The sequence below is a fragment of the Bombina bombina genome, chromosome 6, assembly GCF_027579735.1.
Source record: "Bombina bombina isolate aBomBom1 chromosome 6, aBomBom1.pri, whole genome shotgun sequence".
NCBI classification, from domain to species: domain Eukaryota; kingdom Metazoa; phylum Chordata; class Amphibia; order Anura; family Bombinatoridae; genus Bombina; species Bombina bombina.
This window is the reverse complement of record NC_069504.1, coordinates 1,033,643,472-1,033,665,482: the sequence shown is the minus strand read 5'-3', so window position 1 is coordinate 1,033,665,482 and position 22,011 is coordinate 1,033,643,472. Positions and strand designations below refer to the sequence as shown.

At 37.5% G+C, this 22,011-nt stretch overlaps 1 protein-coding gene across 1 annotated transcript in view; it reads left to right on the top strand.

Moving 5' to 3' along the window:
- TTC1 (tetratricopeptide repeat domain 1) overlaps positions 1-21,765 on the top strand; it is a 187,351-nt gene extending 165,586 nt beyond the window's left edge. The window contains exons 2-4 of the mRNA XM_053719666.1: positions 6,989-7,137; positions 19,686-19,740; positions 21,142-21,765. Coding sequence (XP_053575641.1) covers positions 6,989-7,137; positions 19,686-19,740; positions 21,142-21,275 — 338 coding nt within the window. The 3' untranslated portion in view covers positions 21,276-21,765. The remainder of the gene's footprint in view (positions 1-6,988; positions 7,138-19,685; positions 19,741-21,141) is intronic.
- The last annotated feature ends 246 nt before the right edge of the window (positions 21,766-22,011 follow it).

Genomic DNA, 22,011 nt, shown 5'->3' with positions numbered 1-22,011 from the left:
CTTGTTGTAATGATATATGTTTTAACCCCTTAAGGACCACAGCACTTTTCCATTTTCTGTCCATTTGGGACCAAGGCTATTTTTACATTTCTGCAGTGTTTGTGTTTAGCTGTAATTTTCCGCTTACTCATTTACTGTACCCACACATATTATATACCGTTTTTCTCGCCATTAAATGGACTTTCTAAAGATACCATTATTTTCATCATATCTTATAATTTACTATAAAAAAAATTATAAAATATGAGGAAAAAATGGAAAAAAACACACTTTTTCTAACTTTGAACCCCAAAATCTGTTACACATCTACAACCACCAAAAAACACCCATGCTAAATAGTTTCTAAATTTTGTCCTGAGTTTAGAAATACCCAATGTTTACATGTTCTTTGTTTTTTTTGCAAGTTATAGGGAAATAAATACAAGTAGCACTTTGCTATTTCCAAACCACTTTTTTTCAAAATTAGCGCTAGTTACATTGGGACACTGATATCTTTCAGGAATACCTGAATATCCCTTGACATGTATATATTTTTTTTTAGAAGACATCCCAAAGTATTGATCTAGGCCCATTTTAGTATATTTCATGCAACCATTTCACTACCAAATGCGATCAAATAAAAAAAATTGTTCACTTTTTCACAAATTGTTTCACAAACTTTAGGTTTCTCACTGAAATTATTTACAAACAACTTGTGCAATTATGGCATAAATGGTTGTAAATGCTTCTCTGGGATCCCCTTTGTTCAGAAATAGCAGACATTTATGGCTTTGGCATTGCTTTTTGGTATTTAGAAGGCCGCTAAATGCCACTGCGCACCACACGTGTATTATGCCCAGCATTGAAGGGGTTAATTAGGGAGCTTGTAGGGAGCTTGTAGGGTTAATTTTAGCTTTAGTATAATGTAGTAGACAACCCAAAGTATTGATCTAGGTCCATTTTGGTATATTTCATGCCACCATTTCACCGCCAAATGCGAACAAATAAAAAAAAGCGTTACATTTTTCACAATTTTAGGTTTCTCACAGAAATTATTTACAAACAGCTTGTGCAATTATGGCATACATTGTTGTAAAAGCTTCTCTGGGATCCCCTTTGTTCAGAAATAGCAGACATATATGGCTTTGGCTTTGCTTTTTGGTAATTAGAAGGCAGCTAAATGCCGTTGCGCACCACACGTGTATAATGCCCAGCATTGAAGGGGTTAATTAGGGAGCTTGTAGGGAGCTTGTAGGGTTAATTTTAGCTTTAGTGTAGGTATCAACCTCCCACATGACACATCACACCCCCTGATCTCTCCCAAACAGCTCTCTTCCCTCCCCCACCCCACAATTGTCCCCGCCATCTTAAGTACTGGCAGTAAGTCTGCCAGTACTAAAATAAGAGTTTTTTGGGGATTTAAAAAAAAAAACAATAATAATTCTGCTCTGTAGGATCCCCCCTTAGCCCCCAACCTCCCTGATCCCCCCCAAACAGCTCTCTAACCCCCCTCTCTGCCTTATTATGCTCCATATTGGGTACTGGCAGCTGTCTGCCAGTACCCAGTTTGAAATCAAATGTTTTTTTTATCAATTTTTTTTATTTTATTATTTAGCTGCCCCCCCTCAATTATGTAGCTGCCCCCCCTCAACCCCCAACCTCCCACCCTCCCAGATCGTTAAAATGTTTTATGATGCCACCCTCTCTCCCACCAAGTACCCCTGTTGTTCCATAGTGTAGGTTTCCCACCCCCCGCGCGCGCACCCGCACCCGCACCCGCGCACGCGCGCGCACATGCTCACGTGCACGCGCGCGCACCCGTGCACGCACGCACACTCGATCCCGCCCCCCTTCCCACCAATGGCCGCCCACCCGCCTCCCTGGATCAGCTCCCACCCACCAACGAACATGGCCATTGATGGCCGATGCAGAGAGGGCCACAGGGTGGCTCTCTCTGCATCGGACGGCTAAAAAATGTTATAGCAGGATGCCTCAATATCGAGGCATCACTGCTATAACATGAAAGCAGTTGGAAGTGATCAGGATCGCTTCCACTGCTTTCAAAGACCAACGACGTACGGGGTACGTCCTTGGTCATTAACTGCATTTTTTTGCAGGACGTACCCCATACGTCGTTGGTCGTTAAGGGGTTAACTTCAATAAAAAAATTATTTAAAAAAAAAAAAAAAAGATGATGATATATTTTACCTCAAAATGTCCTAAGTATTCAAACCCCATTGCAAAGGACTTAAAGCAGCAAATCAGTATGGCTGTCCCGGGACTTGCAAGGGAGCGTGCCTCATGCACACTCATGTTATTATCACAGTAAAATAGTTCATGACCTCAGCACTGTTGATGCTGATTGGCTGCAGTTCATTTCTTCATTTTCTTCTAGCTGTAGCTGGACAGCAGCTGAATTATTACTTTTTACACAGGACTTACTCTGGGGAGCTGAGGAAATTGTGAAGTAAAATATCTTACTTTTTTACATAGATTCTCAGGTGATATTTTCCTGTCGGCTTTTTACAGTTCAACTGCATCGGTTTCACATGATTTAGCATATGAGTATTATGTCCCTTTAAGTTTAATTTTGACTTTGCTGTCCCTTTTATTAAAAAATTAATCTAGTTAGGCTTTTAGTATCTTAGGAATGTGCATGTGTCTAGCACTCTATGGCAGTAAAAAGTGTTTGCAACAATGTTTGTAGCAGTGTTTTATTTATCTTAAAAAAATATATATATATAATCAAGACTGTTTCTTAATTCTAGAGTGTGTAATATGCTCAGCGGCAAAACATGACTTAGTACTTAGTGGCAAAACCCTTATTGGCAATCGGAGGTCAGACGTTTCTTGTAGTTGGCCACCAGGTTCTCTCAAAGTCATTAAGGTTTTGAGGCTGAAGTTTGGCAACTCGAACCCTCAGCTTCCTTTACAGATTTTGTTATGGGATTAAGATCTGGAGACTGGCAAGGCCACTCTAGGACCTTAACGGGCTTCTTCTTGAGCCACTCCTTTGTTGCCTTGGCCGTGTGTTTTAAGTCATTGTCATGCTGGAATACCTATCCACGACCCGTTTTCAATGCCCTGGCTGACGAAAGGAGGTTCTTACCCAAGATTTGACGGTACATGGCCTCGTCCATCGTCCCTTTTGATGCAGTGAAGTTGTCCTGTGCCCTTAGCAGAAAAACAACCCCAAAGCATAATGTTTCCACCTCCATGTTTGACAGTGGGGATGGTGTTCTTGGGGTCATAGGCAGCATTCCTCCTCCTCCAAACATGTTGAGGTGATGCCAAAGAGCTCGATTTTGGTTTCATCTGACCCCAACACTTTCACCCATTTCTCCTCTGAATCATTCAGATGTTCATTGACAAGCTTGAGACGGGCCTGTACATGTGGTTTCTTGAGCAGGGGGACCTTGCGGGTGCTTCAGGATTTCAGTCCTTCACGGTGTAGTGTGTTACCAATTTGTTTTCTTGGTGACTATGGTCCCAGCTGCCTTGAGATCATTGACAAGATCCTTCTGTGCTGATTACTCATTGTTCTCATGATCATTGAAACTCCACAAGGTGAGGTCTTGCATGCAGCCCCAGACCGAGGGAGATTGACAGTTATTTTGTGTTTCTTCCATTTGCGAATAATTGCATCTACTGTTGTCTCCTCACCAAGCTGCTTGGCGATGGTCTTGTAGCCCATTCCAGTCTTATGTAGGTCTACAATCTGGTCCCTGACATCCTTGGACAGCTCTTTAGTCTTGGCCATGGTGGAGAGTTTGGAATCTGATTGATTTGCTTCTGTGGACAGGTGTCTTTTATACAGGTAACTAGCTGAGATTAGGAGCACTCCCTTTAAGAGAGTGCTCCTAATCTCAGCTCATTACCTGTATAAAAGACACCTGGGAGCCAGAAATCTTGCTGATTGATAGGGGATCAAATACTTATTTCACTCATTAAAATGCAAATCAATTTAACTTTTTTTTAAATGTGTTTTTCTGGATTGTTTGTTATTCTGTATATCACTGTTCAAATAAACCTACCATTAAAATTATAGACTGATCATTTCTTTGTCAGTGGGCAAACGTACAAAATCAGCAGGGGATCAAATATTTTTTTTCCTCACTATGTGTGTGTGTGTGTATATATACATTTGTGCTCATAAGTTTACATACCCTGACAGAATTTGATTTATTGGCCATTTTTCAGGGTATATTAATAACACAAAAACTTTTCTTTCACTCATGGTTAATGTTTGGCTGAAGCCATTTATTATCAATCAACTGTGTTTACTTTTTTAAATCATAATGACAACAGAAACTACCCAAATGAGCCTGACCAAAAGCTTACATACCCCAGTTCTTAATACTGTGTATTGCCCCCTTTAACATTAATGACAGCTTGAAGTATTTTGTGATATTTGTGGATGAGGCTCTTTATCTTTTCAGATGGTAAAGCTGCCCATTCTTCCTGGCAAAAAAATCCTCCAGTTCCTGTAAATTCTTGGGCTGTCGTGCATGAACTGCACGTTTGAGATCTCCCCAGAGTGGCTCAATGATATTTAGGTCAGGAGACTGAGATGGCCACTCCAGAACCTTCACTTTTTTCTGCTGTAGCCAATGACAGGTCGACTTGGCCTTGTGTTTATGATCATTGTCATGTTGGAATGTCCAATTACGTCCCATGCGCAGCTTCCGGGCTGCTGAATGCAAATTTTTCTCCAGTATTTTTTGATAACATACTGCATTCATCTTGCCATCAATTCTGACCAAATTCCCTGTGCCTTTTGTAGCTCACACATCCCCAAAACATCAGTGATCCACCTCCATGTTTCACAGGAGGAATGGTGTACCTTTCATCGTAGGCCTTGTTGTCTCCTCTCCAAATGTAGAGTTTATGGTTGTGGCAGCAGAGCACAGTTTTATAATTAAACAAAAACTGTTTGAAAAGAGATAGAACTAGAAAGAGTTAGACTATCACTGTTAATAACATTCTGCTGTTCACTCTTTCAGAAACTTTGCATTGAAATGCAAACATCTCAACATGTCCACATGCTTCTGGCTAAGGCTGGTTCTCTGTTTGCAGCTATATTTTCTGCAGCAGAGAAGAGGCACTCAGATGGTGTTTAGGTGCTTGAGATGCATAAGTAGGGTTTTGTCAATTTCACCAAAGTGGGATATTTATCTTTGCATAGGTGAAGAGCTAACAAAATGTTTTCCACCTTGGCAAGGGTCCTCTCAAAGTAACGCTTGACTTCATTCTAACAAAAAATATCTTGAATATCTATATGCAATAGTAAATAACCAGCTATAAGGTTAGGGGAAAATATCTAGTCCACTCTAAATTTATTAAAAATATAAAAAAACAATAAAATAACAAATCAAAAGCGCAGGACTATATATCAATAACAGGATAAAGACTTTACACATTTATTTATACAGGACATATAATCAGCAATAGCAAGCAATATGCTAATAATTGTGCAAACAGATAATGGTGCACATCAATTTAAATAACTCCCATCAATCTAGGGGCTATGTGTAAATAACAAGCTTGGCACTATATCATGAAAAGCATAGTTCCAAATCACCAGATTTAATATAAACAATCCAAATGATGACTATTATATCTGGGTTGCACATAAGCCAGGGGTAGTTGTAAACGTATACTGTCCTGAAAAAGTGAAAAGTAGACATCCTTTAGGCTAAGGACATAACCATAAAACACAATACCATGTGCAGGAGTTCATTGGAGTGAAGCAGCTGGTGTTGTGCACAGACCAACTAATTGCAAACCAACTAATCGATTATGAGATTCGTTGACAACTATTTTCATAATCGATTATCATCGATTATAACGATTAGTTGCAGCTCTTTTTTGAACACTGCTGATTTGCATTCTCAATTCCTTGGATATATTTTTATATCCTTTTTCCTGTTTTATACAGTTCAACTACATTTTCTCGCAGATCCTTTGAGAATTCTTTTGCTTTCCCCATGACTCAGAATCCAGAAACGTCAGTGTAGCACTGGATGAAAGATGCAAGGGTCTGTCAGGAGTCCAGAAACTCATTGACTTTTTATACACACACACTAATTAAAAGCAAACAGATCACAGGTGAGGATGGTTAATTTTAATGGACGGACATACACACGCACACGCTCTCTCTCCTGAAGTCATGAACCTACCTAGGTTTACTTTTCTACAAAAGATACAGAGAGAAAAACAAATTTAATAACTAAATAAATTTGTAAGTCTGAGGACGGGTCTTTTTTTTTTGGCCCGAAAAACGTTCACAATAAAAAGTAACTGATTGTTGTAAGACCTTTGGAGTGCTTTTCTGTTCGTTGGTATATATACATACACACACACAGTATATATTAAACTGTGTAGAGATGTAAAGCTCATATGCTGTATCATGCACACTAACCCCAAAAAAATAATACAGTTGTCACAAATCCGGTGACATCACTGATCTGTCAGTGTTCAGCACTTCTGTTACTGTGTGTGAGAATACCTAAGCTCCAAGATGGCAGCACCTAGAATGACGAAGCACCGCTTAAGCGTATCACACCCTTAAAGGGAAATGACACCCCAAATTTTTATTTCATTATTCAGACAGTGCATAGAGTTTTAAACAACTTTTCAATTTACTTCTGTTACTTAATTTGCTTTGTTTTCTTGGTATCCTTTGTTGAAAAGCATACCTAGGTAGGCTTAGGAACTAGTTGCTGATTGGTGGTTGTGCATATATTTCTAATTAGAGATTAACACTGTATTTTACCCATATATATTTAAAATATTTGCTTTTTCAGCACATCAAAGTCTTGTTTTTTTGTTTCTTTTAAAGGAGAGCAAAATATCAAATATACTATTAAAGAAATAAGTAACTATAATTTTGAAGTGGGTTGTGTTGTTTTTTTATTCTAGAGAATTACATGCTATAACAGATTAGCACATATAATATTGAAGCAGTGCAGGTGTTTATTACATTTGTTGAAATGTTAATCTCCTTCAGCCATAGACCTGAATCCTGATTACATTCGAGCCTTGCTAAGGAGGGCAGAGTTATATGAAAAGACTGATAAATTGGATGAAGCACTGGCTGACTATAAATCTGTACTAGAAAAGGATATGTCTGTTTCTCAAGCCCGAGAAGCCTGTTTGGTAAGATGGAATTTATTCATGTATAATATGCAATCTCACAAGTCAAATAAATTTAATTGTATTAAATGTAATTTTCTCAATGTTAATGCGTTTGTTTATTTAAATGTTTTAAAATGTCAGCTACTGTATATGTTCACTAAATATGCAAGTTGCAAACCCTGTCTGGTATTAATTAAAAGAAAATGACACACTTGGATTACAGTTAAATCTGTAATGTATGATTGTGTAGTCCTGATTGCCTGTTTGTATCCCTCTTTGTTCCCAGGAGACAACCTTCTTTGAGTAAATGTTAGTAATTAAGAGGAATTCTAAAATAGGCAAAAAAGAATGCTTTGTAATAAAAAAAAAGACATTTAAGCTATAATGTGGCTGATTTATATTAGGCTTTTTCTAAAATTATATTGTAAAATTGTTTATCTAAATGCTGTTTAAAGAGTCCGGTGCATTTTAGTTTTGAGAAGCATTTTTGCAATATTCATGTGTTAGCAAAAATGCTTCTAGTAAAAGCTATAGCTGTTTCAATTGTGTACTTAAGTATGCTCAGTGCACCAGCATTATAAACACTGCACTTGCTCAGAGAGCCTTAGGTTCTTGTATCATCTGGTAATGACTCAATTTGCAACCTTGCTTACCTGATACAAGCCCCCACTGGATCTCCAAGCAGCTGTAGTATTTAAAATGCTGTTGCACTGAGAATATCTAGCAATGCTGCACGGGTGCGAGAAAAATGCTAACATTAAAACAGTAAAAACTTTTACTAGAAGCATTTTTGACATTAAATACATATTGTAAATCTGATTCTTTTCAAAGATGTCATTCATCTATTTGTATTTCAGTTTTGACTGAAAGGCCCCTTTAAACTCAAATTCTCCCAGTTGTTGCTATTCATCTTATTACTGGCAATTTACAATATATCTAAGTCCTGTGTAACGCACCAAAAATGATTAACATTTTAATAATCAGTCATCTGTTTTAACTTGGCTTGTGGGTAATACTGGAGTTACTTCATACACATTTTCTCCTGCTCAGATAAAGCTAAAATAAAGTTTTATTTACCATAAATACCTAGTTTTACACTCCGTGCCAGCAGTTCTCTTTAATTGAGGAGTGTTTGGCTACTGATAACATTGTGCGACCAAATTGAAATGAACAATTCCTCTCGAACATCACTCCCATCATGCTCCACTCAAATTTATACCCAAGATTGTACACTGAGCGTTCTTATGGAGTCGCAGTAATGGCAAAAAAAATGTACAGTTCTAAATACCTTACATTTACTAAAAATCTGTAACAGGACTGATTCCCATGCACTGTGAAGAAAGATGTTTTGGTAAATAGATATCTTGTTATCCATAAAATAGGGTAACTATAGTGCAGCTTAAAGGGACATTAAACCCCAAAATATCTTTTATGATTCAGATGGAAACTTGTAAAAAATTGTATTCTCTAATTGAATTCTTTTTAATTTATTCCATTCTCATGTTATTCTTTGTTGAAGTGATACCTTGGTAGGAAGCGTGCACATTATAAATAAAAAAAAGTGCGCTAAAAAGCAACATCAGCCAGATGGAAATCAAAAATAATAATTTATTACTGACAATGTATGGAAATATCTCTATTCAGTCAAATCTAGTCATTGATTATACAATCACACTAGCCATTCATACGGAAGGGAAAAATATTAAAAGATAAAAAATAGAAATATATAGACCACCGGTGGTATATAAGTATACTAAAAATATATAAAAAGAGATGTATTGATCACATTGAAACCAGAAGTATCCTCTAGGTGTAAACCCGTATGTACATTACGGTCTTTAAGATGTATCTCTTTCAATCTCAATGGATATATGTCTGTTTGAATGTCGCTTGTTTTTAAATATCCCCAAGCTGGTATTTTGATATGGAAGATATGTCTTATATTTCGGCTATATACATTCTTGTCATAGCCGTATTAGACAGTTTTCTAAGTTTGGGATATGTGGTGCCTCTAGTTCCCCCGGTTTGATAACATCTATTAATGTTACATTGACCTTATAGTGATTGATGTCCTTTGGGGGTCATTCAGGTTTCTTACCACATTTATCCCTTGTTTGTGTGATGCAGGATCTGCAGCATTCAGCTGTTGGTGTCCTCACTGCGGTTTGAATCAGCCGCTTCCGTGTCACGTGTTCCACTTTCACCAATCAGATTGCCGTATAGTCAAACGAGCAAAACGTTACCATGTTTCCTCCCAAGCATATACCAGAGCGCTCTGTTCTTGGGCTATAGCAATATCCAGGTGCGTCTACGCGTTTCAGCCAGTCGTGGGCCTTTATCAAGAAGATGGTAGCGTGCACATGCCTGAAGCATGACATGACAGGAAATAGTGCTGCCATCTAGTGCTCCTGCTAATGTATAATACTTGCAAAACTGCTGCCATATAGTGCTGCAGACACGTGCACACTCTTGAGCTTACATTTCTGCTTTTCAAATAAGGATAACAAGAAAACAAAGAAAAGATGATTATAGAAGTAAATAAGAAAGTTGTTTAAAATGAATTGTTCTGGAGAGAGCTTCCGGAGGAGGAGCACAGGTGTGTGATCAGGTGCTGCACCTGTCCTGATCTCTCCTACCTACAAGCTGTTGGTGTGAAACCGCGCCTAAAACCCTCTAGTTTAGGGTGGCTTGTATTGCTGAATATCACCGCTGCTGGAAACTCTATAGTGCCCTGACATTGCACTAAATAGCTGCAGGTAGCAGCCCTGAAAAAGGACCTATCATTACAGCAAAATTAATACCCTTTAAAAAACGGTTGTTGTCACACAATCCCCTTATTAAGCCGGGGTAACCCAAGAAGAAGTGCTCAGTTAAACCAACAGGCAAGTCAAATTCCCGATCACTGCTGAATAAATTGAAACGGAGGACGGAGCTGAGAGGCGCTGCACTTATCATAAGTTGTGTGGACTCTGAGAACTTACCGCTCTCCTGTGTGCAGCTTTATTGAATACCTAGGAGTTGGAGCTGGAGTTACCTGTACATCACACCGGCATTGTGGCTAGAGCAGTGGGTGCGGAGGGTGTAGCCCGCTGTTTTTCTTTTTACTTGCATTCCTGCGCTGAAGTGGCATTCCCCCTCCCACCGGTGCTGCGTGAGGGGGGGCCACTGCTGGAGGAGACGGGTCGATCCCTGGTGCAGGGCTGGTTCCGGGGAGAATAACGTGGAGCTGCTGGAGCGGTAGTTGTGGATGCCTTCCCTCCCGCCTCTGCCTTCTTTCTTCTGCCTCTAGCCAAGGTGTTGAGACTCAGGAATGTTGTCGATGTCGGCTGGTGGAGTGATTGTGGCAGCATATGAGTCACACCCTTGAGAGTAGCTGACCGGCTTTTTTGAAAAAGACGCAGGAGACGAGGATATTGGTATCTGTGTATCGCAGCCTGCTGATTTGTTTCCCGGCAATCGCTGTTTCCTCGACCTGGAAGACGCTCCCCTTCCCACTGATGCTGCGTGAGGGGGGGCTGAGGCTGATGATCGCTGGTTATCCCCTGCTCAAAACTTGGTCTATTGGTTCTGGGTAACGTAGAACTCCTGGGATAAAACTTGCAGTTTTGTTTTCCTTTTTAGCCGCCTCTACCCTGGAATGACTTGGCTCAGTACTGGACCCTTATTACTTGTTTTTTTTTTCCCTTTGCTGGGGTTTGCACATAATCTATAAGCTATGACAGCCGGCCTGACCTTGATATAAATAACGGCTATTTGTCTGCAAGCACTGTATAACACCTAAACTTGTTAGATCTGTTCTCTTTAGCTGCTATTTACGATAAGTTAAAACCTAGAACCCCTTAGTTTCTAACTGGTATATATTTTTCCTTGAAAGTGCATGTTGTTAATTTATAGCAGCAAAATGTGAAACATTGTATTATCTTATTTCCTGAACCATTTAGCCTGTTACTAATTGACTGGGGGTTTTCGCTTGTTTCTCTCTCAGACCCACAGCAAGTGTACTATAACACCGGACTACTCTATGTAGCTCTGCCTAAGTTTTGAAGTCACATCCAGCGGTGTTAAAATATACTATGAGTATTGGCTTCAAAGAAGTAAATTATATTTAGCTTAGAGGTGTGTTTGACCCTGATATAAATAACGGCTATTGGCCTATAAGCGCTTTATAATACCTAAACTTGCTAGGTTTGTTTTCTTTAGTTTGTATTTTTGACAACTTAAAATTTAGAACCCCCTAGTTTCTAACTGGTATATATTTCTCCTGGAAACTGTATGTTGTTAATTTGTAGCAGCAAAATGTGAAACATTGTATTATCATATTTCTTGAACCATTCAGACAGTTACTAATTGACTGGGGGTTTCTTTTGTTTCTTTCTCAGACCCACAGCAAACGTACTATAATATTGGATTACCCTATACAGCTTTGCTCAACTTTTAAAGTTACATCAAGCTCTGTTAAAATATATCATGAGTACTGGTCTCATAGCAGTGAATTACACTTAGTTTAAAGGTGTGTTAATAGCCTACAAGTAATCTGGTGTGCCAGATACACACAGGCGAAATAATCTGAGTATCAATTAGTTTAAAAGTACCTTAAAAGCTGACTTCTTTCTAAAATTTATAAAATATTGATCCGATGGCCTAGGACTAGGAGACTTGAGTTGTTAAACACTGTTTTTTTCTGTTCTCAGCTGAAAATTTAAAACGGTATATTAATCACTATTGAGGGCTTTCTTAAAGATTAGAAAACTGTGGGCTCCACATCTTATCTTGTCACCAACATGACTGAACCTGACTCACTTAGTTCACGGTTAATTTTTCTTTTTTCTCTCTCTTTTTAGAGGAGAAGATAACCTCAAACAATACACAAAAGTGTGCACCTTTCTTTCTCACACATCCCTCACACCTCTCTCCCTTCTTCAGTAGATTAGTTTGTCTCTTTCTTTTTTTTTTTTTTTTTTTTTTTTTTTTTTTCTCCCTATCACAATCCACTTCCATTATTTTATGGATACATTTCTACATACACAATCTCGCACATCACCTTCAGTCATGTCGGCTAGACAGAGGGATAAAAAACATAAACCTAATACAGAGCCTGTGGGTGAGCCACAATTGGTAACCCAAGAATCGTCAAATTTACCTGATTCTGCTGATACACAGTCTCTAGTCTTAAATATCTCTGCTGCTCTTGCACCCAAGTTTGATTCACTTAGAATAGAAATCAAACAAGATATTGCACAGCTAGCTACAGAAGTCAAACAATTCTCGGAAAGATTCTCTGAAGTTGAACAGAGAGTCTCTGACTTAGAAGATCTCACTCTAGCTCAAAACAGTAAACTAGAAGCCACTTCCTCAGCCCTTGCTAAATTGCAAAATAAAGTAGAAGACTTGGAAAATCGCGCCAGGCGCAATAACTTGAAAGTAGTGGGGGTACCTGAGGGGAAGCAGTTTGAGGATTTAAATAAATTCATAACACAAACATTACCAGCATTGTTGAACATACCTCAAACGCAGCCAGTTATAGAAAGGGTGCACAGGTTAGGGCCATCACCTTTATCTAAAGAAAATATGAGGCCAAGGCCAATCATAGCTAAATTCCTGAATTACCAGGACAAGATTACATTCCTACAAGCCTTTCGTAAAAATCAACCTATATTACTGGAAGGTACAAAAATCCTCTTATTTCAAGACTATGCAGCTGAAACTGCCTCAAAAAGAAGGCAGTTGGCTCCGGTATGCACTAAGTTTATACAGCAGGGGCTGCGAGCGACAATCTTACATCCTGCCAGGTTACGACTTGTGTGCAACAACACTTTGCATTTTTTTGATTCTGCCCGTACGGCAGAATCTTTTTTCACCAAAAACTGCACACCTGAGCAGTTGAGGTGACACACTATTTAGTTTTTTTTTCCTTTGGTAAAAATTAGAATAGATCTGTTATTTTTCATTTTTTCCTCTAAGATGGGCCCTTTTCAGCAAATGGGCAACAGACGGCTCAGGTGGATTAGTCGTATGTTTTGGGGTTTTCCTTTTCCCTTTTTTTTTTTTTTTTTTTTTTCTTTTCCTCACCATCTTCCCTTCTGGAACATAGATACCTACTATAATGACTGGGATTAAATTTACCTCATGGAATATAGGAGGGCTAACTTCTCCTATTAAGAGAAAAACGATAATCTCCTATTTGAAGAAAATAGGTACTGCTATTGCTTTTCTACAAGAAACCCACTTAAAGACTCAAGAAATTCTTAAACTAAAATCTTCTTGGGTTAAGGAGGTCTTTTTTTCATCTAGTTCTAGCCGAAAAGGTGGAGTTGCTATTCTTCTGGGTAAAAAACTCAAATATGAGATAATACAAAGTGAATCAGATGAGGAGGGGAGATATATCATACTGAAAATTAAGGTTGCTAATGTTTTGTATACTTTATGCAATGTATATGCTCCAAATGTTTTTAGTCTCTCATTTTGGGATACACTTCAGGCCAGGCTTATGACATGTGCAGAGGGTTTTTTAATTTTAGCTGGTGACTTTAATATGGCTCCTCAATACCCAATTGATAGAATGAGGCAGCAGCCATTAGTCAAAAAAACTAAAAGAGATAATCTCGAGGCAAAGTTGTTCTCCAGGATTTTTTCTAATTTGAGAGTTAAGGATATTTGGAGGATATTGAATCCGGATACACGTGATTTTACATGTCTCTCAAAAGCACATAAATCACTGTCACGGATTGATTTATTTTTGGTTGATGAAAGACTTTGTAAACACAAAGTATCAGCTCAAATTTTGCCTATTGTGGTATCTGATCATGCTCCAATCTGCTTTGAGATTTATACGACTGGCCTTTCACATATAAATAATCGGTTTTTCTTTCCTAAATATTTGTCTGCTGATTCTGGATTCAGAGGCTTCCTCGAAACTAAGTTTCAGGACTTTGCCTTGTTTAATGCGGAGGCTAGAGCCCGTCCTTCTTTGTTCTGGGAAACTGCTAAAGCAGTGCTGAGGGGGGAAATTCTGGCATACACCATTAGGCGTACCAAGATATTTAAAAAACGCGAAAATGAACTTCTTCGCGCAATTACAAATGCTTATAACTCATATCTATTAGAAAAGACGTCTCAGAAATGGGTTAAATATATTGCTGCATTAGAAGAGAGAGACTCATTCCTACTTTATAAATCTACTCAGCAGGAAGTTCGGTTTTCTGCGAAACTTTACAAATATGGGAACAAGACGGGAAAACTTTTGGCTAGACTGCTAAGGCAGGACTTAGGTTCTCAGTTAATAGATTCCCTAGAAAAAGAGGGACAGATGTTTAGTTCCTCTCAGGATCTTGTTCAAATTTTTTATGATTACTATAAGGGAATATACTCCCCCAGGACTTCTGACTTCACAGAACGTCAGAAATTCTGGGGAGAAATCTCTTCTCCAATATTAACACCTAGTCTAATTAAGGAACTTGAATCCCCCATTACGGAAATAGAAGTTGCAAAGGCAATTAAAAATTTGGCATATAACAAAGCACCCGGCCCGGACGGAATACCTAATGAGTTCTATAAAATGATACCCTCCACTGTAATACCTGATTTAAACTCGTTATTCAACTATATATATATATATATAGAGGGAAATGAACCCTCATCTAATTTTACAGCTTCATACACGTCTTTAATTTTAAAAAAGGGTAAAGATGCAAGAATGGTCGAGTCATATAGACCCATAGCTTTGATGAACACCGATTATAAATTGTTGACTACGATTCTCGCCCAGAGACTCCAGTCCCTTCTTCCCTTGATTATTAGCCCAGATCAGGCTGGTTTTATGAAGAATAGGAACTCTGCGGCCAAAATAAGGGAACTCCTGCTTACCTTGGATTACTTTTCGAATGGTACGGATGCTGATCATTCAGAGGAGGGAGGTATTCCAGACTTGGCAATTTTGGCTATTGACGCCGAAAAGGCCTTTGACTCAGTTTACCATGATCATCTTCTATTTTCATTAGAACAATTTGGGCTAAAAGGTAAATTTGCTAAGTTTATTGAAAAACTTTATCGTACAGCCTCCACAAGAATGATAGTAAATGGCCAGCTATCCCCAGAAATAATTCTGCATAGGGGGACTAGGCAGGGGTGTCCCCTTTCCCCGCTCCTTTTTAATATTGCTATAGAACCTTTTGCTATAATGATAAGACAGAGATTGGAGGGGATTGGGGTGGCTGGGCGGGAGTTGAAAATAGCATTATATGCTGATGATATTCTCATTTATCTTTCTAATTTACGTAGAAATTTACCTATTCTCTTATCAACTATACAACAGTTTGGTTCCTTTTCAGGATATAAGGTAAATATAAAGAAATCTGAACTTCTCTGGATAAGGCACACAGACAGCTCTCCTATAAATGTACCCTTCTCTATAGTGAATGACTCATTTAGATATTTGGGTATAAATGTCTCAAGTAATCCTGATTCCTGGTATTCCCTGAATATTCCTCCTGTGTTGAATAAGGTTAAATCAGTTTTTAAGAACTGGCAGACTTTACCCTTGTCCTTGTCCGGACGCATAGCAGCTTATAAGATGATTTTATTACCAAAAATTCTATATGTCCTTCAAAATATTCCTTTGATTTTAAGAAAGAACGATTTAAGTTTATTCAATTCACAACTCCGGTTTTTCCTGTGGCAGGGTAGGAAATCCAGAATATCACTTGCAAAACTCTCCCTTCCAATAGGATCCGGAGGCCTGGCTTTACCTGATTTACGAGTATATAATTATGTATTTTTGGTTCGTATTCTAGCAGATTGGCTTTTTGCTCATAATTATGTTACAAATAATGACTTAGAGAGCAGTATTTTGTATCCTTTTTCACCTATTGCGTTGATTCATCTCGACACTACTCATATCCCACCCCAAGTTAAACGCTATAGATCTATTTATAATATAATTCTAGCTTGGAGAAAGATATGTACTTTGTTAGGAATAGAACATCGGGTGTCGAGTTTCCTAGGTTTTTTGGGGAACCCACAATTTCAGTTAGGAACACCATCTTCAATCTTTTTAGAGTGGAAGACCCAAGGGCTTGCTAATGTTCTTCAGATACTTGACATAGAAAAAAGATGTGTGAAATCATTTGATGCTCTCAGGGTGGAATTCAATATCTCCCAGAGAAACTTTTTTGCCTATCTTCAGGCTAGACACTATGCTATGAAGTTAGTGAATGAGTATGGCTGGAATTGGTCACTGGGGCGCATAGAAAACTGGTTCATTCTGGCAAAAAATAGACTCATGTCAATTTCTCCATGCTATTTGATTATTGTCTCCGACAGGGGCACAATTAATCTTGATAAAATTGCTATTAACTGGGCCACATTGATATCTCAGGAAGTAGAATCTAAAATACCTTCTCTCTCAATTCGAAAGGTGACTCAAACAACCCTTTCTGCCACATGGAGAGAATCTCATTTGAAGTTGTTACATATGACATATTTTACACCAGAAAAAGGAGCGAGATGCGGCAGTATGAATTTTATTACATGTCCTAAATGCTCGTTTCCCTCTGCAAACCTCCTGCACATGTTATGGACCTGCCCTAAAATTAAAAACGTATGGTCCAAAGTCCAATTTTGGCTTTGTAAGATACTAAAGCTCTCATCATTAAATTTGATAGGCAGACATATAATTTTTCTCTTTCCTGACCCAGAAGATAGACAACTCAATGTGAAGTTTATTAATATAACTATATTGGCTGTTAGATATCTTATCTTTAAAAAATGGAAAACGCTTACGGTCCCTAGTATATCAGAAATTAAAAACTGTTTAAAAAAACAATGCATTCTTGAACAATATAATATTAGTGTTGATAATGATGTCCATGTTGTTAAATTCTTTCTCAAATGGTCAGCATTTATAAAAGTTTTTTCTCCTACGGAAATTGAATATTTGATACATCCCTTACGTAATTCTGAACTAGTTCTGTTGGGGAGATGGTGAAGGGTTTCTTTTTTTTTTTTTTTTTTGGGGGGGTATCGTGTTGTTTTTCTATGTAAAAATAAAAACTCAACAAGGTATAGAGTATCACGAAGCATAATATTATTATCTGGGTTATTCTTTTTATTTACATAAGACACATCCAAAGAGTTTATGTGTACCTATAACATAGTATTGAATGTGGAATAATTTATATACTATATGTACATTTGTTATACCCAAGCTATGGTTTGGAAAAAGCTTTACTTTTGTTTTTTATTTAATGGCTATGTTTCTTTTACTATTATCTGATTGTTATGGGTCCTTGTTGGATATAAATAAATATTTGAAAAAAAGAAAAAAAAAAATGAATTGTTCTATCTAAATCATGAAAGAAAAAAATTGGGGTTTATGTCCCTTTAAGTGCTAACAGGATGCATAACTTGTATGGGTTAGACTGAAACTACAATTGTGCACTGAGGATCACGCAGCTGTTCTGCATAACCGTTCTGTAGCATTAAAGGAACATAACCGTTGTTGCACAGTAGTGCATTTGAAATACCATTAGAAACAATTGCAGTATAAGCGCTTCTGCAAAAATTATTATTTAATAGTTGAAACGTTTAAAGTGCACGTGAACCACTGTACATATGGCAGTAGGTAGGGTACATTTAAAATAAGATATTACTCTAATTGTTCTCACTGTAGTAGTCCAGGCATCAATGGCCTACAAGGTAAACGTGTAGCAGAGAATGCTGGATCCTGCTAAAGGTAGCTGAGCATATGACCTGATGTGACCAGTGAAGACACCAAGGATGGGCTGTAGTATACACAAATGGGACCGGTAGAATGCAGACAGCAGGCAACAGGTTGTTCTGCACACTAAGATATGCAGATGGCAGTGCTAATCGGGGCTACCCAGCAGGCAGTGATCAGCAGAATGCACAGAAAAATAGCAGGAAACATAGCTGGAAATGGTCAGCAAATTGCCTAACCAGCAGGGTATAATGCTAGCATTGACCAACAGGATCCACAGCAGGCAGTGGTCAGCAGAATGCAAAGAACAATAGTCAGCAGATTGCCTAACAAACAGGGTATAATGCTAGCATTGCCCAGGGATCCGCAGTAGGCAGTGGTTTTATCAGACTTCACTCATTATTCTGGTTAGTCTGGTACACAGATGGCAATAGTCAGCAGATTGCCTAACCAGCAGGGTATAATGCTAGCATTGCCCAAGGATCCGCAGTAGGCAGTGGTTTTAGCAGACTTCACTCATTATTCTGGTTAGTCGGGTACACAGATAGCAATAACCAAAAGGATACACCACATGATAAACAGATGACAGTGAGTGCACACCCACCTTCTAAGCCAGTGTCTCAAACAGGAGAGTCGTCAGCAAGTTCAGTGTCTCCTCTTGTGCTCTGCCATGCTTAAATTGTGAGCTGAGAATGGCTTACCCCCCCCCCCCAAAAAAAAAAACAACAACAAACCAATCAGCAAGTGATAGGCCGGTCCCTAAGCTTACATTCTTACTTTCCAAATAGATACCAAGAGAACAAAGAAAAAATATATAATAGGAGTAAATTAGAAAGTTGCTTAAAATTGCCTGCTCTATCTGAATCATGAAAGAAAAAAATTGATTTTCATATCCCTTTAAACCGAATTAATTTGAGATGCCAGCTTTTTTTTAATGTAGACATCCTCAAACTTGGCCCTCCAGAGGTTTTTGAACTACATTTCCCATGATGCTCAGCCATCACTGAGGATGTCTGTTTTAAAAGGACAGTAAACACTTTGTAATTACAAGACATTTCAGTTGTTTTTCTATAGAGTGACACATCAAATTAAATTAAACAAATTAACATCATAGAAACATAGAATTTGACGGTAGATAAGAACCAAAAAGGCCCATCAAGTCTACCCATATTACATGTTACTTTTTCCTTAGGATAGCCTTATACATGTCCAAGGCATTTTTAAATTCCTTTACAGTCTTTGTGTTTACCACCTCAAATGGAAGTTCATTCCATGAATCCACCACCCTTTCTGTAAAAAAATGCTTCCTTAAATTTCTCCTGAATCTGCTACCCTCTAACTTTAGATTGTGACCCCTTGTTTTGGCATTTATTTTTTTGTGAAAAATGCTTTCAGCTTCTATTTTATTAAGTCCTTTCATATATTTGAAGGTTTCTATCATGTCACCTCTTTACCTTCTATCCTCTAAAATCCTTTTTACTGCAATTGTTTTTCAATAGCCAAACTCCACCCACCATTTGCCTTATGTTGAGGAGCCAATCCATGCTTGAGTCTGCGGATATCAAGGCTAGTCATAGTTATAATGTTAGTATAAAATGCATATTTTCTGAGCTGTTCTAATTTAAAGCCAATCATGGAAAAATATATAATTCAAGTATACATGATTCCTTTGTACTACAGAGTTTTGTATACTTTGTGTAGCCTGGAAAATACTTATTACATTTTGCTTTTAGTGCTGGTTTTGTGATACTGCAGTCTATATAGACATTTATGTGGCTGTGATTTCTAAATATTATTATTTCTACTTATAAAATCATGTATTCCAGTAAGTAAAACTGCTCATTTTATCTCCTAGCGATTACCTAAACAGATTGAAATACGAAATGAAAAGTTAAAAGAAGAAATGATAAGTAAGTAACATTCAGCATCTATTATTTCACACTGTTCTTTTGAAAAAAACAAAAACAAAATGAAGACAGTTACTAGCTTTAACATTCTCTATATTCTTCTCTAACACCAGACACATTTCAACAGTAGATTGATCTTTATTTTGTTAAATAGAGCACATGCTCCTAAAATTTTCCAGATTTTCAGGATTACCTTGGAAGAGAGCAGGTAAAATAACCATGTTTACTAATTACTGATTATTTATCCTGTGCTCCAGTTCAGATATCCCCCAAATCTGGCCTGTTAGGGAGGCCTGAGGACAGGTTTGAAAACCAGTGGTCTAGAAAAGTTTTCTCCTTGAAACAATTTTTTAAACCCAAATGTTTTCCTTTATGATTCAAATAGAGCATACATTTTAAAACCTCTTTCTAATGTACTTCTATTATGTTATTTGCTTAGTACTCTTGATATCCTGCATTTTAAAGCATACCCAGGTAGGTGCTCAGCTAGCTCCCTGTAGTGCATCACTGCCCCTTCAACAAATGATACTAAGAAAATGAAGCAAAATTGATAATAGAAGTAAATTGGAAAGTTGTTTGAATAACTATGCTCAGTCTGAATCATGAGAGAAATGTTTGGGGTTTCATCTCCCTTTAATGTGTCTTCAATTTACATAGCTTCTCTATAACCGATACTTAAGTATTGACATTTTCAGTATAGGTAGGGATATCACTGGCAAAAAGCAGTTAATTCAAATATCAAAATAAAGGCGCTATTTGTGAACAATTTAATGCCAGCAGGTAAATGGATAATTGGGAACATATTCAAGGGGAAAAACCAGACAGTTATCTATTTCAAATGTCAAAATAAAGGTAAATTAGTTATTTGTAAACTATTATGTACACTCCAGTAGGTAAAATTGATCGTTGGAAGAACATTTTACAGTAAGAAACACTTAAATATTTAAGGTATTGCAGTAGATTTTTTTGTTGTGTATGTTTGAAATAACAGCAGGGAAAAGCCATTATTATCTGTTTTTCAGGCAGCAGTATATAGGATTGCTAAAGGGCAGATTTTTAGATTAATTGACTAGGGGTGTGCTTCCCAATGCGGAAGTAGGTGGCCTCTCACCACATTTCTTCTTGTGACAGTGCAACACACCAAGATCTGGATTTGCACTTATCTTAGTGTGTTGCACTTTCACAAGAATAAATGCGGCTCCGAAAAGAGCCAAATGTGGCGAGCGGCTGACTTCTAACATATTCAGATGCCACTGAAGCTTCATAATTCTTGTTCTGATTTTCTTTCTTCTTTTGGCAGTTTATGTAACTTATCACTAATTTAATTATAAAATGTTTAAGCTTTGAAGAACAATATTGTGCTTAGATGACAGAACATTACCATATTCACTTTTGTATTACTAGGTAAATTAAAGGATCTGGGGAACTTGGTTCTTAGGCCTTTTGGATTGTCTACAGAGAACTTTCAAGTCAAACAGGATGAAACAAGTGGCTCATACTCTGTCAACTTTGTACAAAATCCCAACAATAACAGATGATACAAGTATTAATGAGCATGTTCACAGCTGAAAAAGGAAGTAATCTTGTTGAAGATTTAAAGACATGAAACCCATTTTTTTCTTTCATGATTCAGATAGAGAATACAATTTTAAAAACAACTTTCTAATTTACTTGTTGTCTAATGTGCTTGATTCTCTTTGAAGAAGAAGAAGCAGCTAACCACGTTGAGTGAGCCAATAACATGAGGCATACGTGTGCAGCCACCAATCAGCCGCTCCTGATCCTATTTAGGTATCTTTTTGAATAAAGGATACCAAGAGAACAAAACAAATGAGATATTAGAAGTAAATTGAGAAGTTGTTTAAAATCACATGCTCAATCTAAATCGTGAAAGAAAAAAATGTGGGTGTCATGTCCTTTTAACCGGTTGGAACGGACATATCTTTTGTTTTTCTTTAATTTATATTCTTACATGATGCAACAAAATAAAACGCGCAAATAGATGTTTTTATTATTATTACCAAGAAAGATGGTGGATTTTTTTTTTTCTTTTCACTTACTGTAGTTTTATACAAAAATAAGTTTCTGGGAAACCTACTCTGTTTTAACCTGTCGAAGCATTTTACAATATTTTGTGTAATCCTGGTAAGTGTATTTATTGCACATCAATAACCAATACAATTCAAAACTTCAACTTTCCAGCATTTGTGATGCACATTAATCTTGTATATAGTATTACGAAGTACAAATTTACTGTACTACTCTATGTACAGT